Source organism: Phycodurus eques, chromosome 9, assembly GCF_024500275.1.
Source record: "Phycodurus eques isolate BA_2022a chromosome 9, UOR_Pequ_1.1, whole genome shotgun sequence".
NCBI classification, from domain to species: domain Eukaryota; kingdom Metazoa; phylum Chordata; class Actinopteri; order Syngnathiformes; family Syngnathidae; genus Phycodurus; species Phycodurus eques.
The window spans coordinates 15,747,186-15,775,045 of record NC_084533.1 but is presented as its reverse complement, the minus strand read 5'-3'; the positions used below and the strand labels follow the sequence as shown (position 1 = coordinate 15,775,045).

Here is a 27,860-nt window from a genome sequence, read left to right as displayed (position 1 = left end):
ATGTCGGTTTCATCTGACACCGTTTCTTCTTCTAGGTTGCCCTTGCACAGCACAAGGCTGACAAGAACAAAATCCACGGTGAGCCCAGAGGTGGAGGTGGGGGTGTGACAGGTGGAAACAGCGACTCTGACCCTCTGGACAGTACCGACTGTGCCAGCGAAAGTAGCAGCAGTGGTGGAAAGAGTCAGGAGCTCAACTACCTTCCTGACCTCACCTCGTCCGCTTCCTCGTCGTCATCTTCCTCGTCATCCTCCTCTGCCCCGTCCTCAGGGGCCACCCAAGCCCAGACTCTTTTGGTTGGCCCAGAAAAAAGACACTGTCCTCAGCCTCAAACAGAAGGCAGGATGGACAAGGTCACAGTCTCCATCTCAAAACCAACACAAAAGTGAGTTAAGTGTTTGTGAATGTGTGTGTGCTCAACAAACAAAATGGAGGGGAACAACCCTTGGAATATTTTGTTTTTAACTATTTTAATGCAGATGCATTTAACAGATTTTATTTTTGGTCTGAAATATTCTCCCCAGAGCTCCAGACATGAATGAATCCACCTCAAACTCTTTCCCCTCTCCATTCAAGACCATGGCTCTTCCAGTTACTTCACCCAACAGTAAGCTTAGCCTTACAAGCCCCAAGAGGGGCCAGAAGAGGGAAGAAGGTTGGAAGGAAGTTGTTAGGAGGTAAATGTTTGTTTTTCTGCCAGTTTTTACACACATTCACATTTCGTTTACTGTATTTTTTAACTCTGGCTTTTTTTCCCCCCTTTACAGATCTAAAAAGCTTTCTGTGCCAGCCTCTGTTGTGTCACGTATCATGGGCCGCGGGGGCTGCAACATCACAGCCATTCAAGATGTGACAGGAGCCCACATTGATGTAGACAAACAGAAGGACAAGAACGGTGAAAGGATGATCACCATAAGGTAGAGATGAATGCCCCCTTGTGGACTGAATAATAAACTAGCTAGAAGGGTATCATAACAATTGTCCACACGCGGTATTTTGATTTTTTTTTTTAACTTAAGTCCATAATAATTCTCGCAGTGTATTTGGGTTTGCTGGTCGTCTTAATTAGGTGTGCTTTGTCGTTGCAGAGGAGGCACGGAGTCTACACGATATGCAGTCCAGTTGATCAATGCGCTAATTCAAGACCCAGCCAAAGAGCTTGAGGATCTGATCCCTCGCAATCACATTAGAGTACCAGGCTCCAAAGCATCCTCAGCTTCCTTTGGTAGCAGCACAGGGGGGGGCAGTGGTTCAAATTCGGGACCAAAGTCCCTCAGCTCACTGGTTGCCTCCACAGGTGTGTCATTCCAGCCCTCTTCATCCTCTTCATCGTCCTCTTCTCAGGCTGGAGGAAAGATGGGGAAAGGGCTGTCGTCAAATGTCAGACAGCCTTTTCCAGTTTCGCTGCCCCTTGCCTACGCGCACCCTCAGCTGGCCCTACTGGCCGCTCAGACCATGCACCAGATCAGACACCCTCGGCTGCCCATGGCGCAGTTTGGTGGCACTTTCTCGCCTGCCGCCACCACCTGGGGCCCCTTCCCCGTGCGACCAGTGAGTCCCGGCAGCGCTAACAGCTCTCCCAAACATAATGGAGGTAATGCAGCCGGGCCGGCCAGACCTAGCTCTACTCCCAGTGAGCACAGCAACACTGCCAGCTCTGCAGTCGGCACCAACACCGCCACCACGAGTGCTCCCGGCCCATCCGCAGTGTCGTCCTCTCCTCACACCCCCAATGCCACGCCATACAATCCTCAGCCAAGCATCCCCACCCCCTCCTCAGTCAGAAAACAACTCTTCGCGCCCGATCCCAAATCTGCCGTCGTCACCTCTGTGTCTGTCGCCGCTACTGCTCCCAGCAGCAGCAATGCAGTACGAGGCACAGGGTCTCCCGCACACCACAATTCCTCTACGGCTCCAGTTAATACTTCTCAGCAGCAGGTCGGATGCATCTCGCAGCCCCACATCCAGCAAGTCAAAACAGAGCCCAGTGCTGTTATGACGCCTGGAAAAGAGAAACCACCTCAACATGCTGAGAATCAGCCTGTTTCTGTCAGCGACCGCATCGCTTTGGCAGGCTTCACCGCGGCTACTATTGCTTTGCCTCCCAAACCAGAACCTCGGCAGCAGTTGCCTCACCCATCCTCCTCTATTTCATCAACGCCTCCCCCAGCGCTCCTTAACACCCAGCCCAACTCCCACCTCACCTCAGTACCTCCTCCTGTCCTCTCACACAACGTTGCACACCCTAACAACACGTTGCCACACTTCTCAGCCCCCGCGCCCAGAGTCTCCCATCGTATGCAGCCATCGGGGCCTTACTATTCCCTTCCTGAGCAACAACAGATGCAGACACAACAGCAGTCGCAGTCTGTGTTTGTGCCCTTCAATCCTCAGCAAGAACCTGTTAAACAGACCCAAAACCAGTCATCCCAGTCTTCAAGTTTGCCTCTGCAGGCTCAAAGCCAGGCCCAAGGCTCCCTTCATGTCTCTGCCAATCTTGGCCTGATGAATGGTTCCCAGATTCAGCATGTGGCCAACGCAGGCAAGCAAATGCCACCCAACTTCGGTCCTGCGGGCCTCTTCAATTTCAGCAGCATCTTTGATAATAATAACCAGGTAAATCAAATGAACCTTTACAGTACAAGTGATTTGAAAACATTTTGAGGCTGTTGTGGCCGTTTTCCTAACTCGTACAAAAGCTGTGACCCTTTTGTTGCGTCAACTTTTTTCTTCAAATGTGATTTCAGGAGTTAAAACTACATGCCAGTACTTTCTATGTCATTTGTTTTCCATCACTGCTCACCTTGCAGGTGGGAAACAATCAGGTGTGGGGTGCCTGCCATCTTCCTGCTCGTTCGCCTCCAGAGCCGTCGTACTCTGCCCCACCGGCCTATGTGAATGTGGGCCAGATGGAGAGTATGATCCCTCCGCCTCCAGATAACTCCAAGGCTCCCGGTTACCGCTCTGCCTCTCAGAGGATGGTCAACAGCCCCATCGGTATGAACAAGTTGATTGAGTGTATCCATTTTTATTTTTTGTCACAATGTAGACCAAGAGATTGACTTAAACTCAAAATACCTACTCACTGCACCCACAGCATTGACCAGCTATGCCACCAGTATCTCTGGGAGCCCCGTGTATCTGCATGGTCACACCGGGGTCGGCACGCCCTCATTCAGCAGGCAGCACTTTTCCCCTCACCCCTGGAGTGCATCCACATCCGGTAGGAGCCACAAAACGGGTTTATGTATGTCTCGGAAAAGTGAAGACGTCAGTAAATGACACTATGTTGGTTCAATCCACAGCCAATATGTCACTATTGCCTCCCCCTCCATCAGGTGAGTCTCCAGTTCCTCCTCCATCGACAGCATCAACCTCCACCCTCACCACCTCGGCTGTGGCCCCTCCATCCCAGCCCAAGCAAGGCGCCTCCTCTCAGCAAGACCGGAAGGTTCCGCCACCCATCGGCACGGAAAGACTGGCAAGGATCCGACAGACTGGCTCGGTGAACCCCCCTCTCCTCACCACCAGCTACACGGCATCTGTGGGACAGGGTGGCATTTGGTCATTTGGTGTTGGAAGTGCTTCAGGTTAAGACAAATCATTTTATTTACACAACCATTAAATAGGTTTGGTCACCAAGACAATTTAATATTTTTCTTGGAAACATACTGTTGTGTATATACACACTACAATTCAAAGGTTTGGGGCTGACTTATAAATGTCCTGAATGTTGAAAGAAAAGTACAGTTTTTTTTACTGCATTAACAATGTCTAGACTTTGAGATTGATTTCATGTTATCTTCATTCTATCGCACCAGCTTTTTCCACTCATGTCCGCAAATGTTGTAGCCTTAAAAAGGGGAGTTTTCACGGGAAGAACAACACATGCGTTATTTAATTTAGTATTAAAAAAAAAAAAAAAAAAAAAAAGTTGCGACCTGAACGAGATATATGCATGCAGACCCAACTGGAACACTTGAACCGAATGTTTTGGATGGTCTTCAAAAACCGGTCCACCCTTAATATGTATATGTATAAAATACAGTGGAGCAAAAAAGTATTTAGTCAGCCACCAATTGTGCAAGTTCTCCCACTTAAAAAGATGAGAGAGGCCTGTAATTTTCATTGTAGATATAACTCACTTATGAGACACAAAATGAGAAAAAAAATCCGGAAAATCACAGTCTGATTTTTAAATAATTTATTAGCAAATTATGGTAGAAAATAAGTATTTGGTCTCCTACAAACAAGCAAGATTTCTGGCTCTCACAGACCTGTAACTTCTTCAATAGGCTCCTCTTTCCTCCACTCGTCACCTGTATTAATGGAAACTGTTTGAACTCATCAGTATAAAAGACACCTGTCCACAACCTCAAACAGGCACACTCCAGACTCCACTATGGCCAAGACCAAAGAGCTGTCAAAGGACACCAGAAACCTGCACCAGGCTGGGAAGATTGAATCTGCAATAGGTAAGCAACTTGGTGTGAAGAAATCAACTGTGGGAGCAATTATTAGAAAATGGAAGACATACAAGACCACTGATAATCTCCCTCGATCTGGGGCTCCATGCAAGATCTCACCCCGTGGGGTCAAAATAATCACAAAAACGGGGAGAAAAAAATCCCAGAATGACACAGGGGGTCCTGGTGAATGACCTGCAGAGCGCTGGGCCCAAAGTAGCAAAGGCTACCATCAGTAACACACTACGCCGCCAGGGACTCAAATCCTGCAGTGCCAGATGTGTCCCCCTGCTTAAGCCAGTACAAGTCTAGGCCCGTCTGAAGTTTGCTAGAGAGCATTTGGATGATCCAGAAGAGGATTGGGAGGATGTCATATGGTCAGATGAAACCAAAATAGAACTTTTTTGGTAAAAACTCAATGCTGAGTTGCATCCAAAGAACACCATACCTACTGTGAAGCATGTGGGTGGAAACATCATCCTTTGGGGGCTGTTTTTCTGCAAAGGGACCAGGACGACTGATCTGTGAAAAGGAAAGAATGAATGGGGCCATGTATCGGGAGATTTTGAGTAAAAACCTCCTTCCATCAGCAAGGGCATTGAAGATGAAACGTGGCTGGGTCTTTCAGCATGACAATGATCCCAAACACACCGCCCGGGCAACGAAGGAGTGGCTTCATAAATAGCATTTCAAGGTCCTGGAGTGGTCTAGCCAGTCTCCAGATCTCAACCCCATAGAAAATCTTTGGAGGGAGTTGAAAGTCTGTTGTCCAGCGACAGCCCCAAAACATCACTGCTCTCGAGGAGACCTGCATGGAGGAATGGCCCAAAATACCAGCAAAAGTGTGTTAAAACAAAAAAATTAACTTTTGTTATTGACCAAATACTTATTTTCCACCATAATTTGCTAATAAATTCTTTAAAAATCAGACTGATTTTCTGGATTTTCCCCCCCCCCCCTCATTTTGTCTCTCATAGGTGATGAAATGGATATGATGAAAATTACAGGCCTCTCATCTTTTTAAGTGGGAGAACTTGCACAATTGGTGGCTGACTAAATACTTTTTTTGCCCTAATGTATATACACTCATACAGTGGTACCTTGACTTACGAGTGCACTAATTTAGAAATTTGTGGACTTCTAAGCCTCACTTGTGAAGTGGACAAAATAAAGTCACAGATGCACTTTGAGCTGTTTATTGAATCGGACAAACTGTATAACGGGCAAATACAAAATGAAAATACAAGGACCCTATAGCAGGCAATAGCACTGAACTAACCACGTGACTACAGCGCCTGATTTCACTCACTCGGCCCCACCCCTTAAAAGTACACAACAACACACACTACAGTTTGTGACTTTGGGCTTAATTACACTTAAGTAGCTCATGTTTTCATATTTGACAATACGGTGCTATTGTTCTTTATTAAAAACAAACTGGGGTTTTTTTGTTTGGGGGGGGGGGGTGGATGGCATTTCAATTCATTTCAATGGGGAAACTTTATTTGATTTCTTAGTAAATTGAGTTACGAGCTTGGTCATAGAAGAAATTAAACTCCTAAGTCAAAGTACTACAGTATATCCAAATTTTTTTGTGTACACTATTGCTTTTCTTTCAAAAATACCAGAAAAACCTCTCAGTGACCCTACATTTTTAAACGGTAGTAGTGTATATATCCACCAGTTTTATCCGTGATTCTTTGTATTCTATTGCTAAAGCTGTAACCTGTTTTTACAGAGGGAATGTCTGGTTGGTCCCAGCCCCTGATGAGTAGCCACATGATGCATCCTCAGCTGCAGGCGGACCAGTCAGCCTTCTCTCAGCACCAGCCCATGGAGCAGGATGACACGGGCATCGCTAACCCCGCTAATAACTTCCACCAGCCTCAGCACATGCCCAGCACATACATGGACTTCCCAAAGGTAACAAAAAGCAATAGCTATGTTCAAGGGGTTCTCAATTTTGTGGGAGTACTGACATTTTGAAGCTACAAATGGCGCCCAATAAACTAAAGTGAACCTGTTTATCCCAAGGACGCTTGCAAGACATATCCCATTCTAACGGCACGGTTCACAATTGGTTAGCACATCTGCATCACAGTTCTGAGGACCCAGGTTCAAATCCGGCCTTGCTTGTGTGGAGTTTGCATATTCTCCCCGTGTCTGCGTGGGCTTTCTCCGGTTACTCCGGTTTCCTCCCAAATCCCCAAAACATGCATGGTAGGTTAAATGAAGACTCTAAATTGCCAATATGTGTGAATGTGAGTGCGAATGGTTGTTTGTTTATATGTGCCTTGCGATTGGCCGGCAACCAGTTCAGGGTGTACCCCGACTCTCGCCCGAAGATAGCTGGGATAAGCTCCAGCACACCCGCGACGCGAGTGAGGATAAGCGGTTTGGAAAATGGATGGATGGATTCCATTCTAAATCCATATGGTTTAATACCATGTTGGTCTAACCTTTGCAGCTATAACAGCTTCAACACTTTTGGGAAAGTTTTCAACAAGGTTTTGGAGTGAGATTATGGGAATGTTTGCCCGTTCTTCCAGGAGCATATTTGTGAAGTAACACACTGATGTTGGACAAGAAGGGCTGGCTCACTGTCTTCTCGAAATTAACCCAAGGGTGTTCTATCGGGTTGAGGGCAGGACTCTGTGCAGACCAGTCATCATCCATCTCTTTATGGGCCTTGCTTTGTGCACTGGTGCACAGACATGTTAGAACAGGAAGCGGTAATCCCTAACTGTTTGACTGTCTAAAATCTCTTGGTATGCTGAAGCATTCAGAGTTACTTTCACTGGAGCTCAGGGGCTAATATTTTATTATATTTCCAACTTTGTGGGAACAGTTTCGAGATGACCCCTTCATGTTCCAACATGACTGTGTATCAGTGCACAAATCAGAATCATCTTTATTTGCCAAGTATGTCCAAAAAAACACAAGGAATTTGTCTCCGGTAGTTGGAGCCGCTCTAGTGCGACAACAGACAGTCAGTTGACAGAGAACACTTTTGAGACATAAAGACATTAAGAAAACTGAGCAATAAAGGGTTGCTTGTTATCTGGTGATGGTGGTAAAAAAAGTATTTTTTGTTTTTTGTTTTTTAAAATTTATTTTATTTTTTCTTATTATTTTTTTTTTGACAATTGTGCAAAAAGATGCAGACCTCGAGCACTTGGAGCAGTTTGAATGACTAATATAGCAATAGTCTGGTGCAATGACCATTGTGCAAAGGGCGTCGAGACTGCAAGGAAAGTATGCAGTTTAAAGTGACTACTAGCGCGATAATCTTGGACAATGTTGATTGTGCAAATGTTGCAGATACTCCTCAATCAGTGTGCAAGTGGGGCAGATGCTACTCTGGCATGAGTGGCCAGTATTGGGCAAAAACAGATATGCAAATAGTGTAGCGTGGCGAGACTACTACAGTGAGTGCACGAGTATGTATAATTGGCCCGACATAAATGTGACAACAAACTGAAAACAAAAAAAAGTTGGCAGCATGTTGCAATGGAATTGTAGGTTAGCTGTTTACGAAGTTGATTGCAAGGGGGAAGGAGGTGTTGGAATATCTGCTACTTCTAGTTTGCATTGATCTTGATCGGTAGCGCCTACCTGAGGGAAGGAGCTGGAAGAGCTGGTGACCGGGATGTGGAGGGTCCGAGAGGATTTTGCACGCTCTTGTCTTAGTTCTGGCACCGTGCAAGTCCTCAAGGGTGTGTAGGGGGGTACGACAATCTTTTCAGCAGTTTTGATTGTCGGTAGCAGTCGGAGTTTGTTCAAGGTTCATAAAGACATGGGTGATTGAGTTTGATGTGAATGAACTTGACTGGCCTGCACAATCCTGATCTCAACCATCAGTGTGTAACCTCACAAATGCGCTTCTGGAAAAATGGTCATAAATTCTCATAAGAACACCTAAACCTTGTGGAAAACCTTTCCAGAAGAGTTTAAGCTGTTTTAACTGTAAAGGGGGTACCAATGTCATATTACACCCTATTGGTTAAGAATGGGATGTCAATTAAATTAATATCTGAGTCAAGGCAGGTGAGTGAATACTTTTGGCAATATAGTGTATATTTTTTCATACTGTAGGTTTACCCCTCCTACATGCTAAAGTCACATTTACTTATTAAAACACCATCCATCCATCCTCTGAACCACTTATCCTAACTCTGGTGACGAGTGCGCTGGCGCCTATCTTTGGGCGAGAGGCGGGGTCCAGCCTGAACTGGTCACCAGCCAATCACAGGCTGCATATAAACAAACAAACCATTTGCATTCACGTTCATATCTATGGAAAATTAGTCTTCAATTAACCTACCAGGCATGCTTTTGGAATATGGGAGGAAACTGAAGTACCCCGAGAAAACCCACACAAGCACGGGGAGAACATGCAAACTAAACTCCACACAGGAAGGCCAGGCCAGATTTGAACCTTGGACAACTTGGACACTGTGCTGCCACTATTATTCTTGTACATACATACACATATTGTTATTATTAAAAACAACAAATTAAAACACCCTTACTTACACAGATTTTTATTGTAATTAGGACTTTACTACTGTACTACTACTACTATTGCGACATGGAACTTGAACTTGGTCATAAATCGAGGACTCTCCAGTATGGATCATTTCACATGCCCACTAAAGTAACAGTATGCATTATTTTCTGTCGTCCTGTGTCAGGGAATGCCCATGTCAATGTATGGAGGAACCATGCTGCCCCCTCATCCACCAATGGCAGAGGGGCCCGGGGGACCCATGTACAATGGTTTGCATGCCAGCGACCCCGCATGGAGCCCCATCATCAAAGTGGTCCCAAACAACGCAGACAACACTGACCCACAACAGCAGGTAATGTCCCCATGCTCATGTTGACTGCAGTCATTAATGTTAGACATATGGCTTACTTACTTTCTACCCTCAGATGTGGCCTGGTACCTGGGCGCCACACGTTGGCAACGTGCACCTGAATCATGTCAACTAGATGGCATCGTTCACAATCAAGAAAAAAGAAAAAAACAAAAGAAAAACAGCTTATCGACGGATGATTCTGACCAATTATGATGAACAAACAAAATTACATATTAACAACACAAATAAAAACAGAGTGCAGAGCAAAGGTTGAAGAACTGGAAGTTCTCCCGAGCCCATTCTTGACGTGCCTATTTGAGATGAGGAAGGAGATCAATTGTGTCGTGGTGATTCAAACAAAATGTCCGATCGCCTGTTCAACAGGAACCGTTCTCTGCATAGTTTAGCGATTTTTGACTTAAACCCGCATACACCGTTCTTTGGCTGCAAGGGGCTGAACATGAAGTAGCTATTTAAACTCGGCCCAAACCTAGATGATGATTACCTAAAGAGAAATCAGAACCTTTTAGAGTGGTAAATAACATGTATAATTGTTTACATACTAAAAAGGGTTAAAATGAGAGTAAATTTCATGTCGTATAGTGGCTCTACTTTATGTAGCCTGTATTAATGTGAAATATTTACCTTAATATTCAATAAAAAGATTAAAAAGTATTTGTGTTATTGATATGAGAGTTGTCTGTTTTGAAATGCAACAAAATGAACAAAATTAATGATATTGCTTAGCATTTGGCTCTTTAGCTGTGGATCAGTTGGTAGAGGGTCGTCCCGTGATCAAAGGGTCAGCGGTTTGAATCTCTGCTGCGACTGTCCGCTGACGAAGTGTCTTTGGGCAACACTGAAGCCCAAAATGCTCCTAGTGGTCCTGGCATTACCTTGCATGGCAGCAGCCACCCCTTGGTCTGTGACTGTGAACCTCTATAAAAGTGCCTTGGGCACCGTGATGGTGTAGATAAAAGCACTATATAAGTGCACTGCTCTCCATTTACCATTTAACAATTAGGCATTGGTGTTCTGGTTTGTGTTTTAATCGTCCCATTTTAAATAGAAAATAATTTTAAAAGATGAACACAACCGACTGGTTTGCACATCTGCCTCACAGTTCTGAGGACCCGGGTTCAAATCCGGTCTCGCCTGTGTGGAGTCTGCATGTTCTCCCCGTGCCTGTGTGGGTTTTCTCTGGGTACTCTGTTTCCTCTCACATTCCAAAAACATGAATGGTAGGTTAATTAAAGACTCTTAAATTGCCCGTAGGTGTGGATGTTAGTTTGAATGATTGTTTGTCTATATGTGCCCTGTGATTGGCTGGTGACCAGTTCAGGGTGTATCCCACCTCTCGCCCAGAGTTAGCCTCGGAAGGCCCAAGTGAGGATAAGCAGTACGGTAAATGGATGGATGGAACACAAAAGCAATGTTGTACAACAATATCCATCCATTCATTTTCTAAAGTGCGAGTTCTCATTTGGGGCATGGGTTGACCAGAAGCCTATCTCAGCAGACTTAGGTGAGATTTGGAACTGGTTGCCAGTCAAACGTGGGTAAAATGTGTTGTGGTGTGATAAAACAAAGGTTAAAATTTTTGGCCATACTTCCAAAGGGTATGTCTGATGCAAACAACACAGCTCGTCATCAGCAAAAGAACACCACAGCCAAGCGTAGTGGTGGCCACATCGTGCTTTGGGGCTATTTTTCTTCAGCTGAAGATGTGGCCTTAAGGTGGAGGGAATTATGAACTGGTCGAAATAGCAGTCAGTGTTATCACAAAGCCTCCAGGCTTATGCTAGAAAGCAAAAAAAAAAAAAAAAAAAGCATGAAAAGCCTACTAAAACATATGAAATTTGAGGTTAAATGGGCATTTTAAATTGTGGCAGGTGTGTGCTGACTCCCATTTAACATGAGTTAATTACAAACTGCTATATAACAGTTATAAGTGGGTGTGCATACTTGTGCAACCACGTCAGTTTATTTTTGCTTGCTTTCTCGAAAAGATTAAAGCAGTAGTAGAACAACTGTCTTATGGGCAATGTTTTTTCCCACTCATGCCACTTTTTGCCCACTAGTACGCTATTAAACGTCCGGGAGGCATCCGAATCAGACGCCCCAGCAACCTCATCTGGCTCCTCTCGATGTGGAGGAATCCTCCCGAATGACAGAGCTTCTCACCCTATCTCTAAGGGAGAGCCCAGACACCTTGCGGAGGAAACTCATTTCGGCTGCTTGTATCCGGGATCTTGTTCTTTCGGTCACGACCCACAGCTCGTGACCATAGGTGAGGGTAATAACGTAGATTGCCCGGTAAATCGAGAGCTTCGCCTTTCGGCTCAGCTCATTCTTTACCACAACGGATCGAGATAAAGTCCGCTGCACCGATCCGCCGTTCCATTCTTCCCTCACTCGTGAACAAGACCCCAAGATACTTGAACTCCTCCACCTGGAGCAGGATCTCATCCCCCGACCTGGAGAGGGCACGCCACCCTTTTCCGACTGAGGACCATGGTCTCAGATTTGGAGGTGCTGATTCTCATCCCAGCCGCTTCACACTCTGCTGCGAACTGCTCCAGTGAGAGTTGGAGATCACGGCTTGATGAAGCCAACAGAAACAGATCATCTGCTAAAAGCAGAGATGCAATACTGAGGCCACCAAACCGGACCCCCTCTACGCCTCGGCTGCGCCTTGAAATTCTGTCCATAAAAGTTATGAACAGAATTGGTGACAAAGGGCAGCCTTGGCGGAGTCCCAACCCTCACCGGAAACGAGTCCGATTTACTGCCGGATATGCGGACCAAACTCTTGGACTCCGGTCGTACAGAGACCGAACAGCCCGTATCAGTGGGTTCGATACCCCATACTCCCGAAGCACCCCCAACAGGACCCCCCCGAGGGACACGGTCGAACGCTTTCTCCAAGTCCACAAAACACATGCAGACTGGTTGGGCGAACTCCCATGCATCCTCGACGACCCTGCCTGCATGAAGTTATTCGGTGAAATGCTTATGATTTAAGATATTACTTTATTTACATAAAGCAAATTACCATTGTATAAGTATATAATGCTTACAGATATACGAAACAAACAAACGAAAAATTTAGCGCGGTCGGTCATCTTTATTTACATTCGACTGGAACGCTTTGAGGTCGGAACTGGTACAATCCGAGTGGGGTAAATTCCGATTTCCCACTTTTAAAGAATGCAGCATTTTATTGTGAAGCGCGATACGGAAGTCAAGTTGCCGAACGTGTGAGGTTCCACCCCGAAGGTAAGCAAGCATGGCGGCGTCCGACCAAGCGTCGACACCAGCAACCTCGGGAAGGGGAAGCAACCCGTTTGACTTCTCGCAGCCACCGGTCATCGAGGGCTTCAGCCCTTTGCCGAGGGCCAAAGATGAAACCTTTAAAGAAAAGTTCATGCGGAAAGCAAAGGACAACCCGTTCGTCCCAATAGGTGAGTTACACCAGAGACTGCGCTGTACAATCGAAATGATTTCTTTAATCCTACAAAGCGTCATTTTAATCTTTTCATTTGCTAGGTTTTCGGTTCAATCAAAAGTATGACAGTTGACAGTGACAGTTCTTGCACTTAATCCTCCGTGTTCGGGTGAATGGAGACAAGTGTCTCAAAGCGCAAGTGAACCCGAGAGGTCAAAACGTCCTCTTATACATGTATCTTCTTTATCTGGTGCCGTTTTCTTGGATCTACGAAGTATTCTAAAAATGCTCTTAGAACACCGCATCGCGGGATACCATATTTACGTCATTCCATGTGCAAAAGTAGCAAGAATGTGAAAGGGAGGAAGTGACGTCACATTTAATGTGGCTACTAGCTAGCTAGCTCGTTGCTCCTTTCATTGGAGCAAGCCCAGTTTGTTATAAATGGATCGGTAGGAACTGTGTTAGGCTGTCAGCATCAAAGGGAAGTGTGCTGATTCATTTTCACCAATTAAACTGCCTCGGAAAAGGAGTCCACCGGCAGTTGCGAGCCTGCTGGACACTCAGGCAGCTAGCTGTTAGCTGCCTGCAGTCACTGGCAGTGTAATAAATTAGCATTAAAATAATTATCAATTGAACGTGGTTGTTTTGATTGTGTTGATGTTGGATGCAACAGTGTATGATGGCAATATAAACTGAGGTCAGGACAGCATCCAGTCAAGGATTGGAGGGCAGCTGGCGATCGTTCATGCCGGAACCCTACTACGATATGCGGAGGACAACTTTAAAAGAAAAGCCGAACAGGGCATTGATGTCCTGTGTATTATAGGTGGGACTTTTATTTTGAAGTTGGCCTACGCGGTGCGTTGGTGACGTCCGGCGCGTTGCCGTGGTCCTTATGAACAACAGTTGTGGCGGCTGGGTTGACTTCGACTTTTTGACTGGAGGCAGAGGTTGATTACATGATAGTTTGAACCCAAACTTACTACAATATTGTCCAAACCATCATGTAATCAACCCATAATTTTGCTTGTTAGTTTTGATAGTTCATTTTATCCACGAACTAGTTCAGAGTTCATTTCAGTTCACCATTTCAAAATTGAAGAAGTTCAGTTCATAATTCCGACACAGTGAACAACTGGATAGCACATATGCCTCACAGTTCTGGGGACTGGGGTTCAAATCCCGGCCTCGCCTGTGTGGGGTTTGCATGTTCTCCCCGTGCCTGGGTGGGTTTTCTCCGGGCACTCCGGTTTCCTCCCACGTCCCAAATATATGCGTGGTACTCTAAATTGCCCATAGGTGTGAATGTGAGCGCGAATGGTTGTTTGTTTCTTTGTGCCCTGCAATTGGCTGGCGACCGGTTTCTGGGTGTACCCCGCCTCCCGCCCGAAGATAGTTGGGATAGGCTCCGGCAGCCCGTGACCCTAGTGAGGATAAGCGGTAAAGAAAATGGATGGATGGATGTTGCTGACGGGCTATTCCCCTTGAAATACTGGCATTTCATTTCCCCATTGTTGCCACCCTTTCAGTCCACACTAGTAGCCAGCCAGCTGCAGCTTTCACCATACAATCTCAAAAACATGAGTAAAAACTTGTTGCTTGAATGGGCTTTTTTAAAAATGAGTAATTAAAACAAAAACAAAACTTTTTTTTTTTCTTAATGTGCAAACAAAAACACACAACTCAGCATGACAGGAACGATGGTGAAAGGACATTGATAACTTTGCATTCCTCGCAGCTATGGCTGGCTATATTAACAAGTTTTTATTTTATCTTTTTATTTTGCAAAACAAAATAAATTCCATATCATGACAGTGTGATCGTACAGAATTTTAACTAAAGCATTCTGATATAAATAATAATTTTCACAGTAATAAATTTTTACAATTATGTGCTCTATTACAAAAGAACCACCGAAGAACACATTCAATCCCATTTACGCAGTGTCCCTGAATGCAGCTCGCGTTCCCACAGAGCTGGGAGGTGCCTTCCATGAATGGCGGCCATGGCCGTACTGAATCCGTTGCCAAATACAGCGTTTAACGGCTGACATATTTGAAGGCTCGTGTATATAGTGTGCTGAGATGGGGTTGTCCTGGAATTCCCTAACAAAACCTGGCACTCTTGAATGAAAATAAACTTTAGTTCGAAAACCGTTCTTTGGCGCTAGAATGAAACGGCAGAAACGGACTAAGTTCAGTTCACGTTCGCACAAAATATTAACTAGTTCATTGAACTTGTTTCGGTACAACACTACCCGGGGAGCCCGATATGCTGATATACGGGTTTGGTCACGTGACGTTCGTGAGGGGACTTGTAACATGAGAGTGCTATATTGTCCAACATGGCCACCCCCAGGAATAGGTGAAAAATGCAAACGCAATACTAATCAGAATACCATGTTTAGACTAGTGGGGGCACATACAACATATTCTTGGAAGACATTTTTTTTTTGCCTTTCGTTCCCCTCACTGCCAGCCTTCCCAGTTAACATGGATATTTGACTTCAAAAGCCGTCAATGGCAGTGAATGTCTTAATGCAAAGTCAATGGGGGTTGAGATTTTAGGTGTGACCTTTTTTTGTTGAATCAAAATTTCAAACTTTCATAACTTCCTTAATCTTTATCCTATTTTCAAAAGACTGGTCTCATTGAGGCGGCACGGTGGCCGACTGGTTAGAGCGTCTGCCTCACAGTTCTGAGGACTGGGGTTCAATCCCAGGCCCCGCCTATGTGGAGTTTGCATGTTCTCCCCGTGCCTGCGTGGGTTTTCTCCGGGCACTCCGGTTTCCTCCCACATTCCAAAAACATGCATGGTAGGTTAATTGAAGACTCTAAATTGCTCGTAGGTGTGAATTTGAGTGTGCATAGTTGTTTGTTTATGTGTGCCCTGCGATTGGCTGGCAACCAGTTCAGGGTGTACCCCGCCTCCTTCCCGATGATAGCTGGGATAGGCTCAAGCACTCCCACGACCCTTGTGAGGATAAGCGGCTCAGAAAATGGATGGATGGTATCATTGAAAAGTTAGAATTATTAACAAAGAGGGTATTGAGACCAATATTTACAATGTGTAAAAACAAGGAGCTGGTTTACTTATCCACTGCACAAGTGAAACTACAGCTAGTCAGTTACTTAGCCGACACTATTGCCATACCAACTTTGAGGTCACAAACAGCACCCAATGAAATAATTTAGAATAAGTACTCACCATCGCACCTCTGTTTTTCATTTGATTGTTTAATATTCATGGCTTAGAAGTGTTTTTGATGAATATTAACTTAGGTTATGACTTTACTGTGTTAGCCTAGGTTAGTCAGTGTTCCTTGCAACCTATGTACAAATTTGGTTCCACCGCCACCGGAGGAACTGAACTACTGTATGTCGTAAACTGAGAACCCCTGTAATAGTCTGTGACGTATTAAATACTGTATCATGATAAGTTCCAGTTCATTGATACTCAGTGAAGCCATGCGTGCTGAGCCAATGCCACTTTCCTGTGTTGTCCAGGTTGTTTGGGGACGGCAGGAGCGCTGATGTATGGCCTCCGGGCATTCCACCAGGGCAAAACCAGGCAGTCGCAGTTGTTGATGCGGGGCCGCATCTTCGCCCAAGGCTTCACCGTCGTCGCCATTGTTGTCGGCGTCTTTGCCGCTGCACTCAAGCCCAAACAGTGACGAAGAGGTGGAACCTCAGCACCGCAATCTTCCATTCATCTAGAAAAAAAAAAAAAAAAGACTGTTTGAAGGAATGGAATAATATAATGTGTATATTAACAGTCTAATTATCCAGATAACAATGAGTAGGACAGCCTTATTTATTGTTTGGAAACAGATTTTCTCATTTCAAATGTGGCCTACACAGGATATACTATGTAGTATGCACTGTGCTATTATTCTACTTATGCTTTAATTATAGTATTATGTAAGTAAAATCATCCAACATTGTAAATGTGTCTTTGGAAATACGGATACGTCATGCAGGCATTTAATAATTATCCATCCATTTTTCTATAGTATGTGTCCTCATTAGGGTCAAAAGGGTCTAGCTGCCTTTGGGCGAGAGGTGGGTCACGCACCGGACAGGTCGCCAGTCATTTGCAGAGCACATAGACGAACAATTCACCCCTATAGACAATTTATAGTCTTCAGTATGCCTAGTATGCACATTTTTGGAATGTGGGAAGAAGCCAGAGTTCATAATTATATTGAAGGGAAAAACTGTTATTAGATAAGTCATAATAGTACACAGGACTGAGTTGACTATCATTATGCAGAGCTCTGAGCATTCTCATTGTCATCTCATGTAAATCCTTAGGCCTGTGCAAAAGCGAAAGGAACTGATTGGTCACGCTTTGGTTTAAGTATAATGGATCAAATCCAATTTACCTTTGTAAAACAAAGAACAGCCCTCTTTGATTTGTGTCTTGGCTGTAAAACCTTATACAGTTGAACCTCCTTGAATATAATTTTTTTTTCGTGATACTGGTTAACTTCAAATTTATGTCATTAAAAAACCAATGTAATTTTAAGTAAGTAACCTTTAAATTTCTGATTAAATGGTTATGACATATTAGGGGTGTCAAACAAATTTTTGTCGTAGGCCACATCGTAGTTATGGTTTCTTTTGGAGGGCCGTTATGGCTGTGATCCCATATTAATGTATGATCGCTTCATATTATTACATATACACAAATTGATGGATAGCTACTTTTAAAATCAGAAGGTAGTAAAAACTTTGTTCGACGACATCCATCCATTTTCTGAGCCGCTTCTCCTCACTAGGGTCGCGGGCGTGCTGGAGCCTATCCCAGTTATCATCGGGCAGGAGGCGGGGTACACCCTGAACTGGTTGCCAGCCAATCGCAGGGCACATACAAACAAACAACCATTTGCACTCACAGTCACACCTACGGGCAATTAACCTACCATGCATGTTTTTGGGATGTGGGAGGAAACCGGAGTGCCCGGAGAAAACCCACGCAGGCACGGGGAGAACATGCAAACTCCACATAGGCGGGGCCTGGGATTGAACCCCGGTCCTCAGAACTGTGAGGCAGACGCTCTAACCAGTCGCCCACCGTGCCGCTGTTCGACGACGGTATTATTTAATTTATTTTTAAAAGGGCATCGGTAACAAAATGCTTGCAATATCTCAATATGTTTAAAAGTGAAGGCAATTTGCAATTTTGGTATTTTAGGTGGAAACATGAAGTGGTTTCGCGGGCCACATAAAATGATGTGGTGGGTCGAATCTGGCCCCTGGGCCACCACTGTATTAAATAGATTTTTTTTCCCCTTTGATTGTTCACATTCTAAGGCAGTATCATGGCACACGATGGTTTAGTTTAACTTTTTGAGGCACTTTTTATTTTTTTTTCTTGAAAATTTTGGTTGAACTCCAATTTATACCAATTTTGGGGTGTTTGACTTTGGATATTGCACTGTAGTTTCAGACTTAAAATAATATTGCTAGTGCTATGTGGATATACATGGTTGCAAATAAACCCACACATTTTACCAGAACCACAAGCTGTAAATCACAATAAATTAGGATAGTGGAAACTTATTTTAGTAAATTTCAAAAAGTGAAACTCAGATTCTTTACAAACCGTTAACATCTTAAAATTTCATTATAGCTTACAGTGAACTAATACTCTGAATTATCTCAAGAAACAAACAAAAAAAAAAGATTTTGAATACAAAAATTAGGTAGGAATTGGGTTTCAAAAAGTATTATCCAATGCATGTAGTGAATCAGTTAAAACCTTTCAAATGAAACTCACTTTTTGACACTATTCTAACTTTTAGATACACCTGTATGTGAAAGCATTTTACTCAACGGGTGACAAAACTAGGAGAATATACCAAGACAAATAAGTACAAGTGATTAGTCTATTTTTTTATTGACCAATTCCCTTTTAACATTCTTTCCTCATCTTTCATAATATCCAAATAGGCAACACGTGAAAGAATGTGAAATTTGACAGAGTTGTTTGCAGTGTATAAAACATGGATGAAATGAGAAAGCGGCTCAAGCCTGTGAATTTCGATGTACAGTAATAGCAAAATTGTTTGGCTGGGGAATATTGTTACTGCTGCTTTGAACTGTCCAATTTATCTTCAGCTTCTAAGTGTGTAGAATATATTGAAACCCTATTGGCAAACTATTAGAGGGTACAACAAACATTCCCAAGGTTGTGGTTCTGCATTCTTGAGAGGCATATGTGGTTACAATCTGCAAGTATCTGACGACAGAATGAGCTAAAAAAATACAAATATTCATTTAAAACCTTGGCAGAGGCATGCATTAAAAGTGACCAAAATGAACAGAATTTAAAAAGGTAAGAAATGGTTAACTTAATAGTAACAGTATTTTCCTCAGTAATGATAAAACCTTAATTTAATAATAAGAGCAGTCCTTCATGGTGCCACAAGAGTAAGATTCCAATAAAAGAGGGAACAAGAGACGTTGAAAGGTTACATACCAGTGGTTCTTAACCTTGTTGGAGGTACTGAACCTCGCAAGTTTCATACACGTGTTCACCGAACCCTTCGTAATTGGTAAAATAAAATGATAACATGCAAAACAGCAATCTTTCATTATTGCACAAAATAAACCACGCATCAGTTGGACACAAAATCAGTGTTCCAAGAACAAAACCAACAATACGTGAATTTTACACAAAAGAAACCTCAATGAAAGTTTACTGCAAGTGTCACACTATCATTTTTTGTAACAAAGTCTGTTCCTTTTTTTGTTTTTATGTATATCATCCTTGAAAAGGATTGTTTGCAAAGATACTTTGTAACAAACTATGAGCATCTCAAGGGCTTTGAATCAGCGGACACACTACGATTTGGTGACACTGAAAGGTTGAGAGTGTTGTTGTTCTGAAGTGTCAAGGCCTTTTCACATTGTACTTGGCTTTCTTGGTGTTCACTGCAGGACAGGATGCAGGGACCAAAGCCATAGAAAACCAAGTCTGGACTGTGCCTTATTGTTACGCAGCTTGACATAACATTGCCATGCAATGCAATGCGACTATTTCCAAAATTTACCATATGTAAGTAGGATAGTTTCCACAGAAATCTAAAAATTGTTTTTTATATAGTTCATGTTAATCTGAGATTATCATCATGGCCAGGTAGTGAACTATGAAAGAAATCAGCTCTATGTTTTTCTTTACCAAGGCTGTCAGAAGAGTACAAGGCGTGCATTTGTGAGCACCCCTATTTAAAAAAACTATTATTAATCCCTTTAAAGTAATTGTGCTTGATGCTTGGTTAATTAACATTTAATTAATATAGGGTTTACCTTACAGGGGCGGTGTTTTTTTGATGCATCTACTCTGCTTATCCTGCTTACAGCCACACAATTGTTTTGAAAAATTGTCAAAAATCCACTTAAAAAGGCCAAAAACTGTCCAAGGCTAATGCAAGGCAATGCTGGGAATACAAACAACATGGCATCCATTAACCATGTGATGTGTATTTAACCAATGCAGACCAGTGTGGTGAGATGATCAAGAGTGTCCAGACTTTGTTTTCAATGGCTTTGGCAGGGACTACGGTGCTCCGGTGCAAGCTTGCCCATATTTGGAAGTGGTTGCTTAGCCACCCACCAGGAAGTAGCATGGCTCCCTTTCCCGCTTGTTGGTCTATTACTGTTAGCACTCTGAAATCCCTCTGTAAATTCCTCTCCTATTGGATGAGGCATCACAGTGACGCTGCTCCCGAGTTGATTGTTCAACTCGAGGCGCACCACGGTGTTCTGTCGTCGCACCCTCGCAGTACATACATAATGGGTTCGTTCACAACACGTTGCGAACGGCTACAGCAAGTGCAGTGTGAAAAGGTCTTTACAGACAGATGCACGCAAGCACACACACAATGTGTGTGTCTTGACCTCTGCTGAACCCCTAAGACTGACTCATCAAACCCTTGGCGTTCGACTGAACCCAGATTAAGAACCACTGTTATACGTACACTATATTGGGAGTTTTCTGCAAAAAGGGGGATTACAAACTCTTCTGATGTTGAGGTTTGGTTACAAGTGAAAAGGCAAAGTTAGTGCGAGCGAGTCCCGTTAGCGGACGAGAGGGGTCTGTTTGAGTGAGATGAGCACGGAGCGCATTCGGGACACATCCTTGGCCTGCTTGTTGGTCTTGGGATTGAAGTCGCAGAGATGGGCAACGCGCTCCCACGCCGAAGCGGGGCCGTCGCAGTCGCTCTCGGCAAGGAAGGCCTCCTCTGACGCTCTGTGGACAGGAAACTCTGTGTTAAAACACAAGCTTTTACATGCAAACTTTCACATTACGCCACACATGCCAAAATGATCTGTCATCCCTACAGCATGTTGTAGCTCATCTAAGACAAGTTAGCAGGTTTTTATGTTCCAATTTCACTTAACAGGTCCAAAAATTCTTTATTTACGACAAAATTGTGCCTTTCTTCATCTATCTATGCCAGTGACGGGGGGGGGGGGGGGAGAAGGACTCTTCCCAAGAGGCAACTGTTGTAAATTCCCTATTATTGCTGTGTTTTGTGCTTGCATTGTTCGGACGGTGGTGAACTTAAGTGTATTTTATGTCAGGCACCTTGTTGGGCAGCTAAGGGGTCCTCGGACAGACGGGTTAAGATTGCTGCAATTTTTTCCCCCCATTTACACCAATTATTATTCGCTTATTTTCTGCTACAGAAATGCAAAATAATATGTTTGCGCTTTACAAATGGGAGACAAGCGACCACGCCCTATCGACTGGAAATAATTTCAGGTATATGCTATGTCTTTTCCCGTTCGCTCGAAAGTGTGGAGTCCAGGAATGCCGCCGATTGGCACAAAATATAAAAGAGGAAATACTGAAAAATACAGCAAGGGGTTAGCGGAGCTCATAGACTACTCCCTAAAGCAGCGTTTCTTAATAATGTTAACTGAAATTTTAAATCATGAATAAATAAATAGTTCCTTGAAGTTTTAAATTGATCTCTTAGCGGCCGCCAGATTTAAAGAAAACAAGCCGATGCCGATAAGCGTCAAAATGCCGGATATTGGCCTGGCCGATAATCAGTCTATCCCTACTCGAAAACCAAAAATATCTTTATTGACCAGGGGTGTCAAACTTCTTCATCGGCCACATCGTAGTATGGTTACCCTCACGGGCCATTTAGAATGGTGAAACCACATAAATGTATAATGCTATGGGTAGAATGTTATGCCCAGAATCATGGTTTAGTACGCAGTGCTTCATTTAAGGCCATAATTTGGTTCACATTCATTAAAAAGAGCAAAAAAAAAAAAAAACTTTTGTGTTAACATTTGTGATAAATAAAAATAATAAAATAAAACATCCTTTTAAATTTTTGCTTTTTTTTTGGGAGGGGGGGAGTGCAAAATCAGTAGTTTGTCTTTTCAGGAAACGAAAGATATAGGCAAGTGCAACAGTAACAGTTTGAACAGTGAATTCATCCATCCATTTTCTTTCACGCTTGTTTAACATTTAATTCTTTTTAGGCATCTTTGTATTTTGCTACCTTCATTTTGGTTGGTAACACAAGTCAATGTCATATAGAAATCCATCCATTTTCTATACCACTTGTCTTAATTTGGGTCACGGGCTTATCCCAGCTGAGTTTGGGCAAGAGGTGGGGTACACCCTGGACTGGTCACCACCCACTTACATACATTTCTAATTATTATGCTATAAAAACATCTATGGCATTTGTCCATTGCTTTAGCTTTATGATCTGAAGAGGCTGCTTAAATGCTGCTGGAAGTTGTTTAAATAATGCTCCACTGATCTTCACATGCGTTGGAGTGTGACACCGATTCTTATGAGTTCACAAGCTTGACATTCTGCCGAAAACAACTATGATGCCAGAATATGAGCTGCACTGTGTTTGTTTACATCTAGTTGTGTGTGCAGGGGTGGTCAAAGTATAGCCCACAGGAAACATATAGCCCACACAGTTCTTTCATCTGGCCCACCGAGCATTTACATTATATGTTATATTACAAAATTACTTGCCTTAATTTTGCTTTTTTTTTTTGCTTAATTGGTTCATAAAATGTATTTATGAATGTATTATTTGTTTTATTCATTTAGCTCATTAAACAACTGGTTCATTTCACAACATATAATTTTGAATTCGTTTTTTAAAAAATGGGTTTAATAATTTCATTATTAAAATAAAAGTATTTATAAAATTTAAAAAAATAATTTCAAATTATGTTACATACACATTGTAATGTTTTATTTATTTATTTTGACTTCATCTTGCCCGCCTGTCCTTTTAAAAAATCAAATGTGGTATTCACTACAAAGGTTTGCCCTCCCCTTGGCTACAGCGTGTAGCACTTTCCACTTCTTGTCCCTTTTACCTTCTATCTTCTATGCGGGGCCCAAACACGTAATGGCCCCTGCATTGAATTACGTATTATCACTTTATAATGATTACTACTTTTGAACAGGAGTAAAGGAAAAACTGTCAAGCTTTCATAGGCCACACAAAATGACATGGATGGCTGGCTCTGGCCCGTGGGCCTTGAATTTGATAACACTCTGCTACTTTTAGTGTTGGGGGATGTGTCTGGTGAAAGGGAGTTAGGGGTGCTGGGAGGGTGGGTGCATTCAACATTAAAAAGCACAAGAGTTCTAAACCTACACAAAACCTATTAGATCAGAGTTGGGCTGTTTGTAGAAACCCTTGTCAGCAATCCTTAGTTGACAGGCAAGGCCAAGTGAGCAGGAAAGAGAAGAAGACAGGGAGAAGAGTGTCAGTCTCACAACAGGCAAACACATGTTGGACTCTATTTCTACGACTAAAGAAGGGATAGTCAAACAACTGAGATTGAATTAGTGAACAGAAATTTGTGGGGAAAACACAAGTCATGGATGCAAAGTGATACCGCAGCAGACTTGGGCAGAGTCTGGAGGGAAAGAAGGACATGTTAACTTTATAGACCAAACAAAAAAAAAAAAAAAGCAACACCACACTATAACAAAATGACACACACACACACACACACACATATACATATATATATATATATATATATATATATATATATATATATATATATATATATATATATATATATATATATATCTATATATCTATATATCTATCTCTCTCTCTCTCTCTCTCTCTCTCTCTAAGAATCTGACATGCACCGACATGCTCAGTAATAGCAAAACAAGCAACTAGGTTGTTATTAATCTTTCAACGAAAGGACCTATGTATTATATTGTACTTCGTTAACATACGGTATATTTTAAGGTCTACTCAGTCTACAACCTGTTAACATAAGATATTGTACAGTATAATTATAAATCTAAGTATTGTTCATTATTGTGGGACCTGCCTAAAGTATGCTACTGTTGTGGTAATATTTCCTGTATTAACATTCAGAGTATTCTTTTTGTGATTTTATTCTACACATGAAGGAGGAGAGGTTAGACAGAGCAGCTTGCAGAGTCTTCTAATTAGCAGAGTGGCAGTGGGGACACTTAACACACGCTCATGATCATAACATACAACTGTTTACAGAAATTTGGGACACAGTGTGCACAATAACATTGCGGCTAAATAGCCAGCAGAAGCCTGATCTAGTAAAGTCTCATTAAAGCTACTGTACATGTTATTTTATTTTACATCTTATACACATACAGTCATATACACTCACTGGCCCCAACATTAGAGGCATACTATGTGTGTTTATTGCACTGGTGTAATAACTGTAGTATATAACTGTTGTGATGTTACTAATATTTTGCCACTCTGACTAAATGAAGTAACCAAAGTAGAGGAAAGACCTCTGAAAATGCTATGTCTTCCATTACCACTCTCGCTCCAGATCTCATTATATGGGCAGCAACAAAAGTTGCTGTGAGAGTTTCTTTGCCTCACAGTTAAATGATGATTTGGATTCATTTTAGCTTCATTATGGAACAGACATTTTACTATTGGTTCCTAAATGGGCTGTCAGCATGCCAACAAGTGCACATTTCAGATACCACTAACCTGTTGTTGGCCTTGTTTTTCTCCATCTGCTCGCTCTGGTGCACGTGCCAGTCTTCCAGCTCCTTTTTGGCCTTCTCTCTCCATTCAGCCTCTGCTGCCTTGGATGCAGAGTCTTATTCAGGTGCATCAGAAGAACGAAACAATTATTTACAGCATAATGACTGAAGATTAAAGCGCAAAATGATCACCAGATGTCCACCAAGCAGCAGCGTCGCTGCTCATTGACTCACCTAAAGCCTCAAGACGTGCTTTCTGTTCCTCCCTCCACTTTTGTAGACTTTCTGGTTCTTGTCTCTGAATATCCACCTGTGCGATGGCTGCGTAGTTATCCGTGGGCCCATTGGACTCCTTTTGGAGAACAGGAAACATGTCCATTACAAAAGCAGTCAACACCATGCTTCTTTTTTTAAAACAAAAGTGCATGACTACACTTGAATCAGACTTATGTCGCCAATTTTAAGCCTTGGGATGTTGCTAAAACTTAAGACTCAACATGAATTTGACATGCTATTCTTGAGACTCAAACTTGATTTAAACTTAATGCCTTGCCTGTTTACATTTGAAAACCTGCATTTTCAAGATAGTGTGCAATTAGTTTTTAATTTTTTTTTTAAAGTTTTTTTTTTGTGTGTGTGGTGCACGTAATTCCTAAACCTAGCGACCCACCAGTATGCTAATGCAGAGTGCAGAGGCCATCTCATAAAAGAATCGAGTTCACTTGCTTGATTTTTGTCGTAGCAACTTGGGACTTGCTCAAAACTTGAAGGTTAAGATTGAAGACTTACTCATGACTATTACTCCCACTTCAGCAGTGGCTTATACATTGGAGAGAACAAGCAACCCCTACACCTACAGCATGGCACAACAAAGGAGGGCAACATCTTTGGGTCCAGAGTCAACAGTTCATTTGTACCTCAAATAGAAGGGATACTCGTTTCAGGACAAATATGTCAAAATTCTGGATAGATTGTTTGAGGGAGGTGCGAAATAAGTCACCTATCAAAAAGGGAAGGCTCTCTTTAAACATAGGAGGTTCGAAATATAACCGAACCCTTCTTAAAAGCACATTCTGACATCTCTCCCCTAAATATTGTCTCACTGTGTGTATATTGGTTACTAACAAGCCACTAGGCCCATTTTTACACAAAAGGTAACCCACCAAGCACACCTGACTGCAACAACAATGGGACACACCCACCAGAGACCTAAACAGGGCAATGCCACTAAGATGTAAAAATGGACAGGCTATTTGGATGAAAAAATTAAACATATTCAACAATTAAGAAGAGTCCAGTTACCTGGATTTAAAATGACATCCTTTATTATTCTTGCTGTAACTTACCTGAAACAGATCCCCGTTCACTGTGGCTTGCTCCTCCCCAAAAGAGTCTAACATCATGACACAAACAAAACAATTGATATTAGATGCAGTTTTTAGAGTGTATTCAATGTCACTTGGTTGCTGCACTGTCGCCGTCCTGTCCTGTTACTGAGAAGTCATGCAAAAATGCTGCAGCACCTGTTTGGGCTGTTGATGATGTCTGGCCTGTTGAAGGACGCGACTTCCGGTTTGACGAGTTAACGATAAAACACTTCTCTTACTTATATAGATGAAATTCTGGAGCTGGTCTACGATAATAAAGTAACGAGACGAACTGTGTATGCTCTATCCCCTGGAAAAAAAAGCTATTACACGGGGGGCATTGATTTAGCCAACATGGATGCGATTACGCTAACCGGCGTATATAAATTATTATATTAATGATAATAAATGGCTACATTACCACCCGTGGTGTGTCAACGTTATATTAGTAAACATGATTGGCACTGTTGTTTGGTAAGTATGGTAACAGTAAGGCAGCTATACACAGAGCTAACGTTAGCTCGGTTAGCCAGTAGGGTTATGTTCGCTTTCATTAGCTCGTAGCTATTAGCTCAGCTATCGGAAACTTGCCGTAGTCGTTCGTCGGTAGCTCCGGGGGCTCTTCCAGCACCCCATACCCTTCGTCGGCGTCATTTTCTATACCAGCTATCTCGCTCTCCTGCTGGGCTAGAAACGCGGCGGCCGGGTCCTCTTCTGTCGGGTGCGCTCCGTTGTCAGCCATCTTTCACAAAAGTGTTGACAAGTTTAACTAAGCTAAGTGTGCGTTATCGGGGCAAACAAACCTTTGTTTAATCACCAACCGAACAAATGAAAACTATTTCACTTGTAAGGGCACAGATAGCGCTAAAGAACGGCAGTGGGGAAAAAACAACAACCGTCAAATCGGGCTTTGTGAAAACAATCTGCGACTGAAAGACCTCACTGATGATTCATGATTTCTCCATTTGATTCAATCATCGATAATGGAAGCGGCCAGCCAGTCCCCAGTCACAGGCGACCAGAGCTTCTTGTTGTGTGGCTCCATCTCCTGGCTTCCACGTGTATTGCTCTCGACTGCTTTCGTCCGAGTTTTGCGTTGTACTTGACGTTGCTTCTGCAGTCCAGCAGGGGTCACCAACCTTTTTGAAACTGAGCTACTTGGGTACTGATTTATACGAAGGGCTACCACGTTGCTAGACACTTCTAAAAAAACAAAACAAAAAATTGCTCAAATTACCTTTATTTATGTTATTTTTAATAGCATATAATGATATTCATCCATGTGAAGACTGATAATTATAAAGACACCATCAGTGACCCCCTGTCACTATCCAGGCTTTGTTTTCTTCAGTTTTGGCACTAATGGTATGGATTCTCCCTCTATTGGTGTGTGGAATGATCACTGCCCAAGTACAGTTCGGTTGTATTTAACTTTTAAGTACAATACATTTGCATTAAATCTTCAAGAACTCCTTGTAAACTTTTATTTAGGTAATTTTTTTTATGTGCAATACATTTTGATTAAATAAATATATAAGTAATCCCCCCCCCCCCCCCATATTCAAGTGCAATGCAAAAGTTCAACCTGTGCATAATATTACATTGGCTTACAATAACATTAAATCTACTTTTTAACGATTAAACTTCTGTCTCGTTTGTGATGAACACTACTGAACTTTAATGTTGGTAATGGTGGTGG

At 42.8% G+C, this 27,860-nt stretch overlaps 3 protein-coding genes across 8 annotated transcripts in view; 2 read left to right on the top strand and 1 right to left on the bottom strand.

Moving 5' to 3' along the window:
- ankhd1 (ankyrin repeat and KH domain containing 1) overlaps positions 1–10,003 on the top strand; it is a 37,615-nt gene extending 27,612 nt beyond the window's left edge. For 2 of the 3 annotated variants that reach the window (XM_061685318.1, XM_061685317.1), the window contains exons 30-39: positions 36–385; positions 525–677; positions 768–917; positions 1,089–2,616; positions 2,811–2,997; positions 3,098–3,223; positions 3,306–3,590; positions 6,205–6,389; positions 9,161–9,328; positions 9,402–10,003. In XM_061685318.1, coding sequence (XP_061541302.1) covers positions 36–385; positions 525–677; positions 768–917; positions 1,089–2,616; positions 2,811–2,997; positions 3,098–3,223; positions 3,306–3,590; positions 6,205–6,389; positions 9,161–9,328; positions 9,402–9,461 — 3,192 coding nt within the window. In that variant the 3' untranslated portion in view covers positions 9,462–10,003. The remainder of the gene's footprint in view (positions 1–35; positions 386–524; positions 678–767; positions 918–1,088; positions 2,617–2,810; positions 2,998–3,097; positions 3,224–3,305; positions 3,591–6,204; positions 6,390–9,160; positions 9,329–9,401) is intronic. The other variant, XM_061685319.1, reaches the window with a different exon arrangement.
- Positions 10,004–12,571: 2,568 nt separating this feature from the next.
- On the top strand, positions 12,572–20,775 carry higd2a (HIG1 hypoxia inducible domain family, member 2A). The gene is made up of 2 exons (XM_061685442.1): positions 12,572–12,792; positions 16,286–20,775. The coding sequence occupies exons 1-2, from the start codon at positions 12,618–12,620 to the stop codon at positions 16,450–16,452; spliced, it is 342 nt and encodes a 113-aa protein (XP_061541426.1). The 5' UTR covers positions 12,572–12,617; the 3' UTR covers positions 16,453–20,775.
- cltb (clathrin, light chain B) lies at positions 18,656–27,204 on the bottom strand. 4 transcript variants are annotated; one of them, XM_061685439.1, is made up of 7 exons: positions 27,105–27,204; positions 26,753–26,903; positions 26,141–26,187; positions 25,029–25,146; positions 24,799–24,910; positions 23,440–23,493; positions 18,656–21,035 (listed from the first exon to the last, which is right to left on the bottom strand). In XM_061685439.1, the coding sequence occupies exons 2-7, from the start codon at positions 26,901–26,903 to the stop codon at positions 20,864–20,866; spliced, it is 654 nt and encodes a 217-aa protein (XP_061541423.1). In that variant the 5' UTR covers positions 27,105–27,204; the 3' UTR covers positions 18,656–20,863. The 4 variants fall into 4 exon arrangements, with proteins under 4 accessions (XP_061541423.1, XP_061541422.1, XP_061541421.1 ...); XM_061685438.1 differs by having other exon boundaries at positions 27,100–27,197; XM_061685437.1 differs by having other exon boundaries at positions 26,753–27,198.
- Positions 27,205–27,860: the final 656 nt, after the last annotated feature.

Excerpts from the sequence above, each read along its gene's own strand:
- higd2a (XM_061685442.1), top strand. The coding sequence starts at position 12,618 with ATGGCGGCGTCCGACCAAGCGTCGACACCAGCAACCTCGGGAAGGGGA. Across the intron at positions 12,793-16,285 it reads CAACCCGTTCGTCCCAATAG|GTTGTTTGGGGACGGCAGGA; the intron begins GTGAGTTACACC and ends TGTGTTGTCCAG.
- cltb (XM_061685439.1), bottom strand. The coding sequence starts at position 26,903 with ATGGCTGACAACGGAGCGCACCCGACAGAAGAGGACCCGGCCGCCGCG. Across the intron at positions 26,188-26,752 it reads GCTACCGACGAACGACTACG|ACTCTTTTGGGGAGGAGCAA; the intron begins GCAAGTTTCCGA and ends TCATGATGTTAG. Across the intron at positions 25,147-26,140 it reads TGAACGGGGATCTGTTTCAG|GAGTCCAATGGGCCCACGGA; the intron begins GTAAGTTACAGC and ends GTTCTCCAAAAG.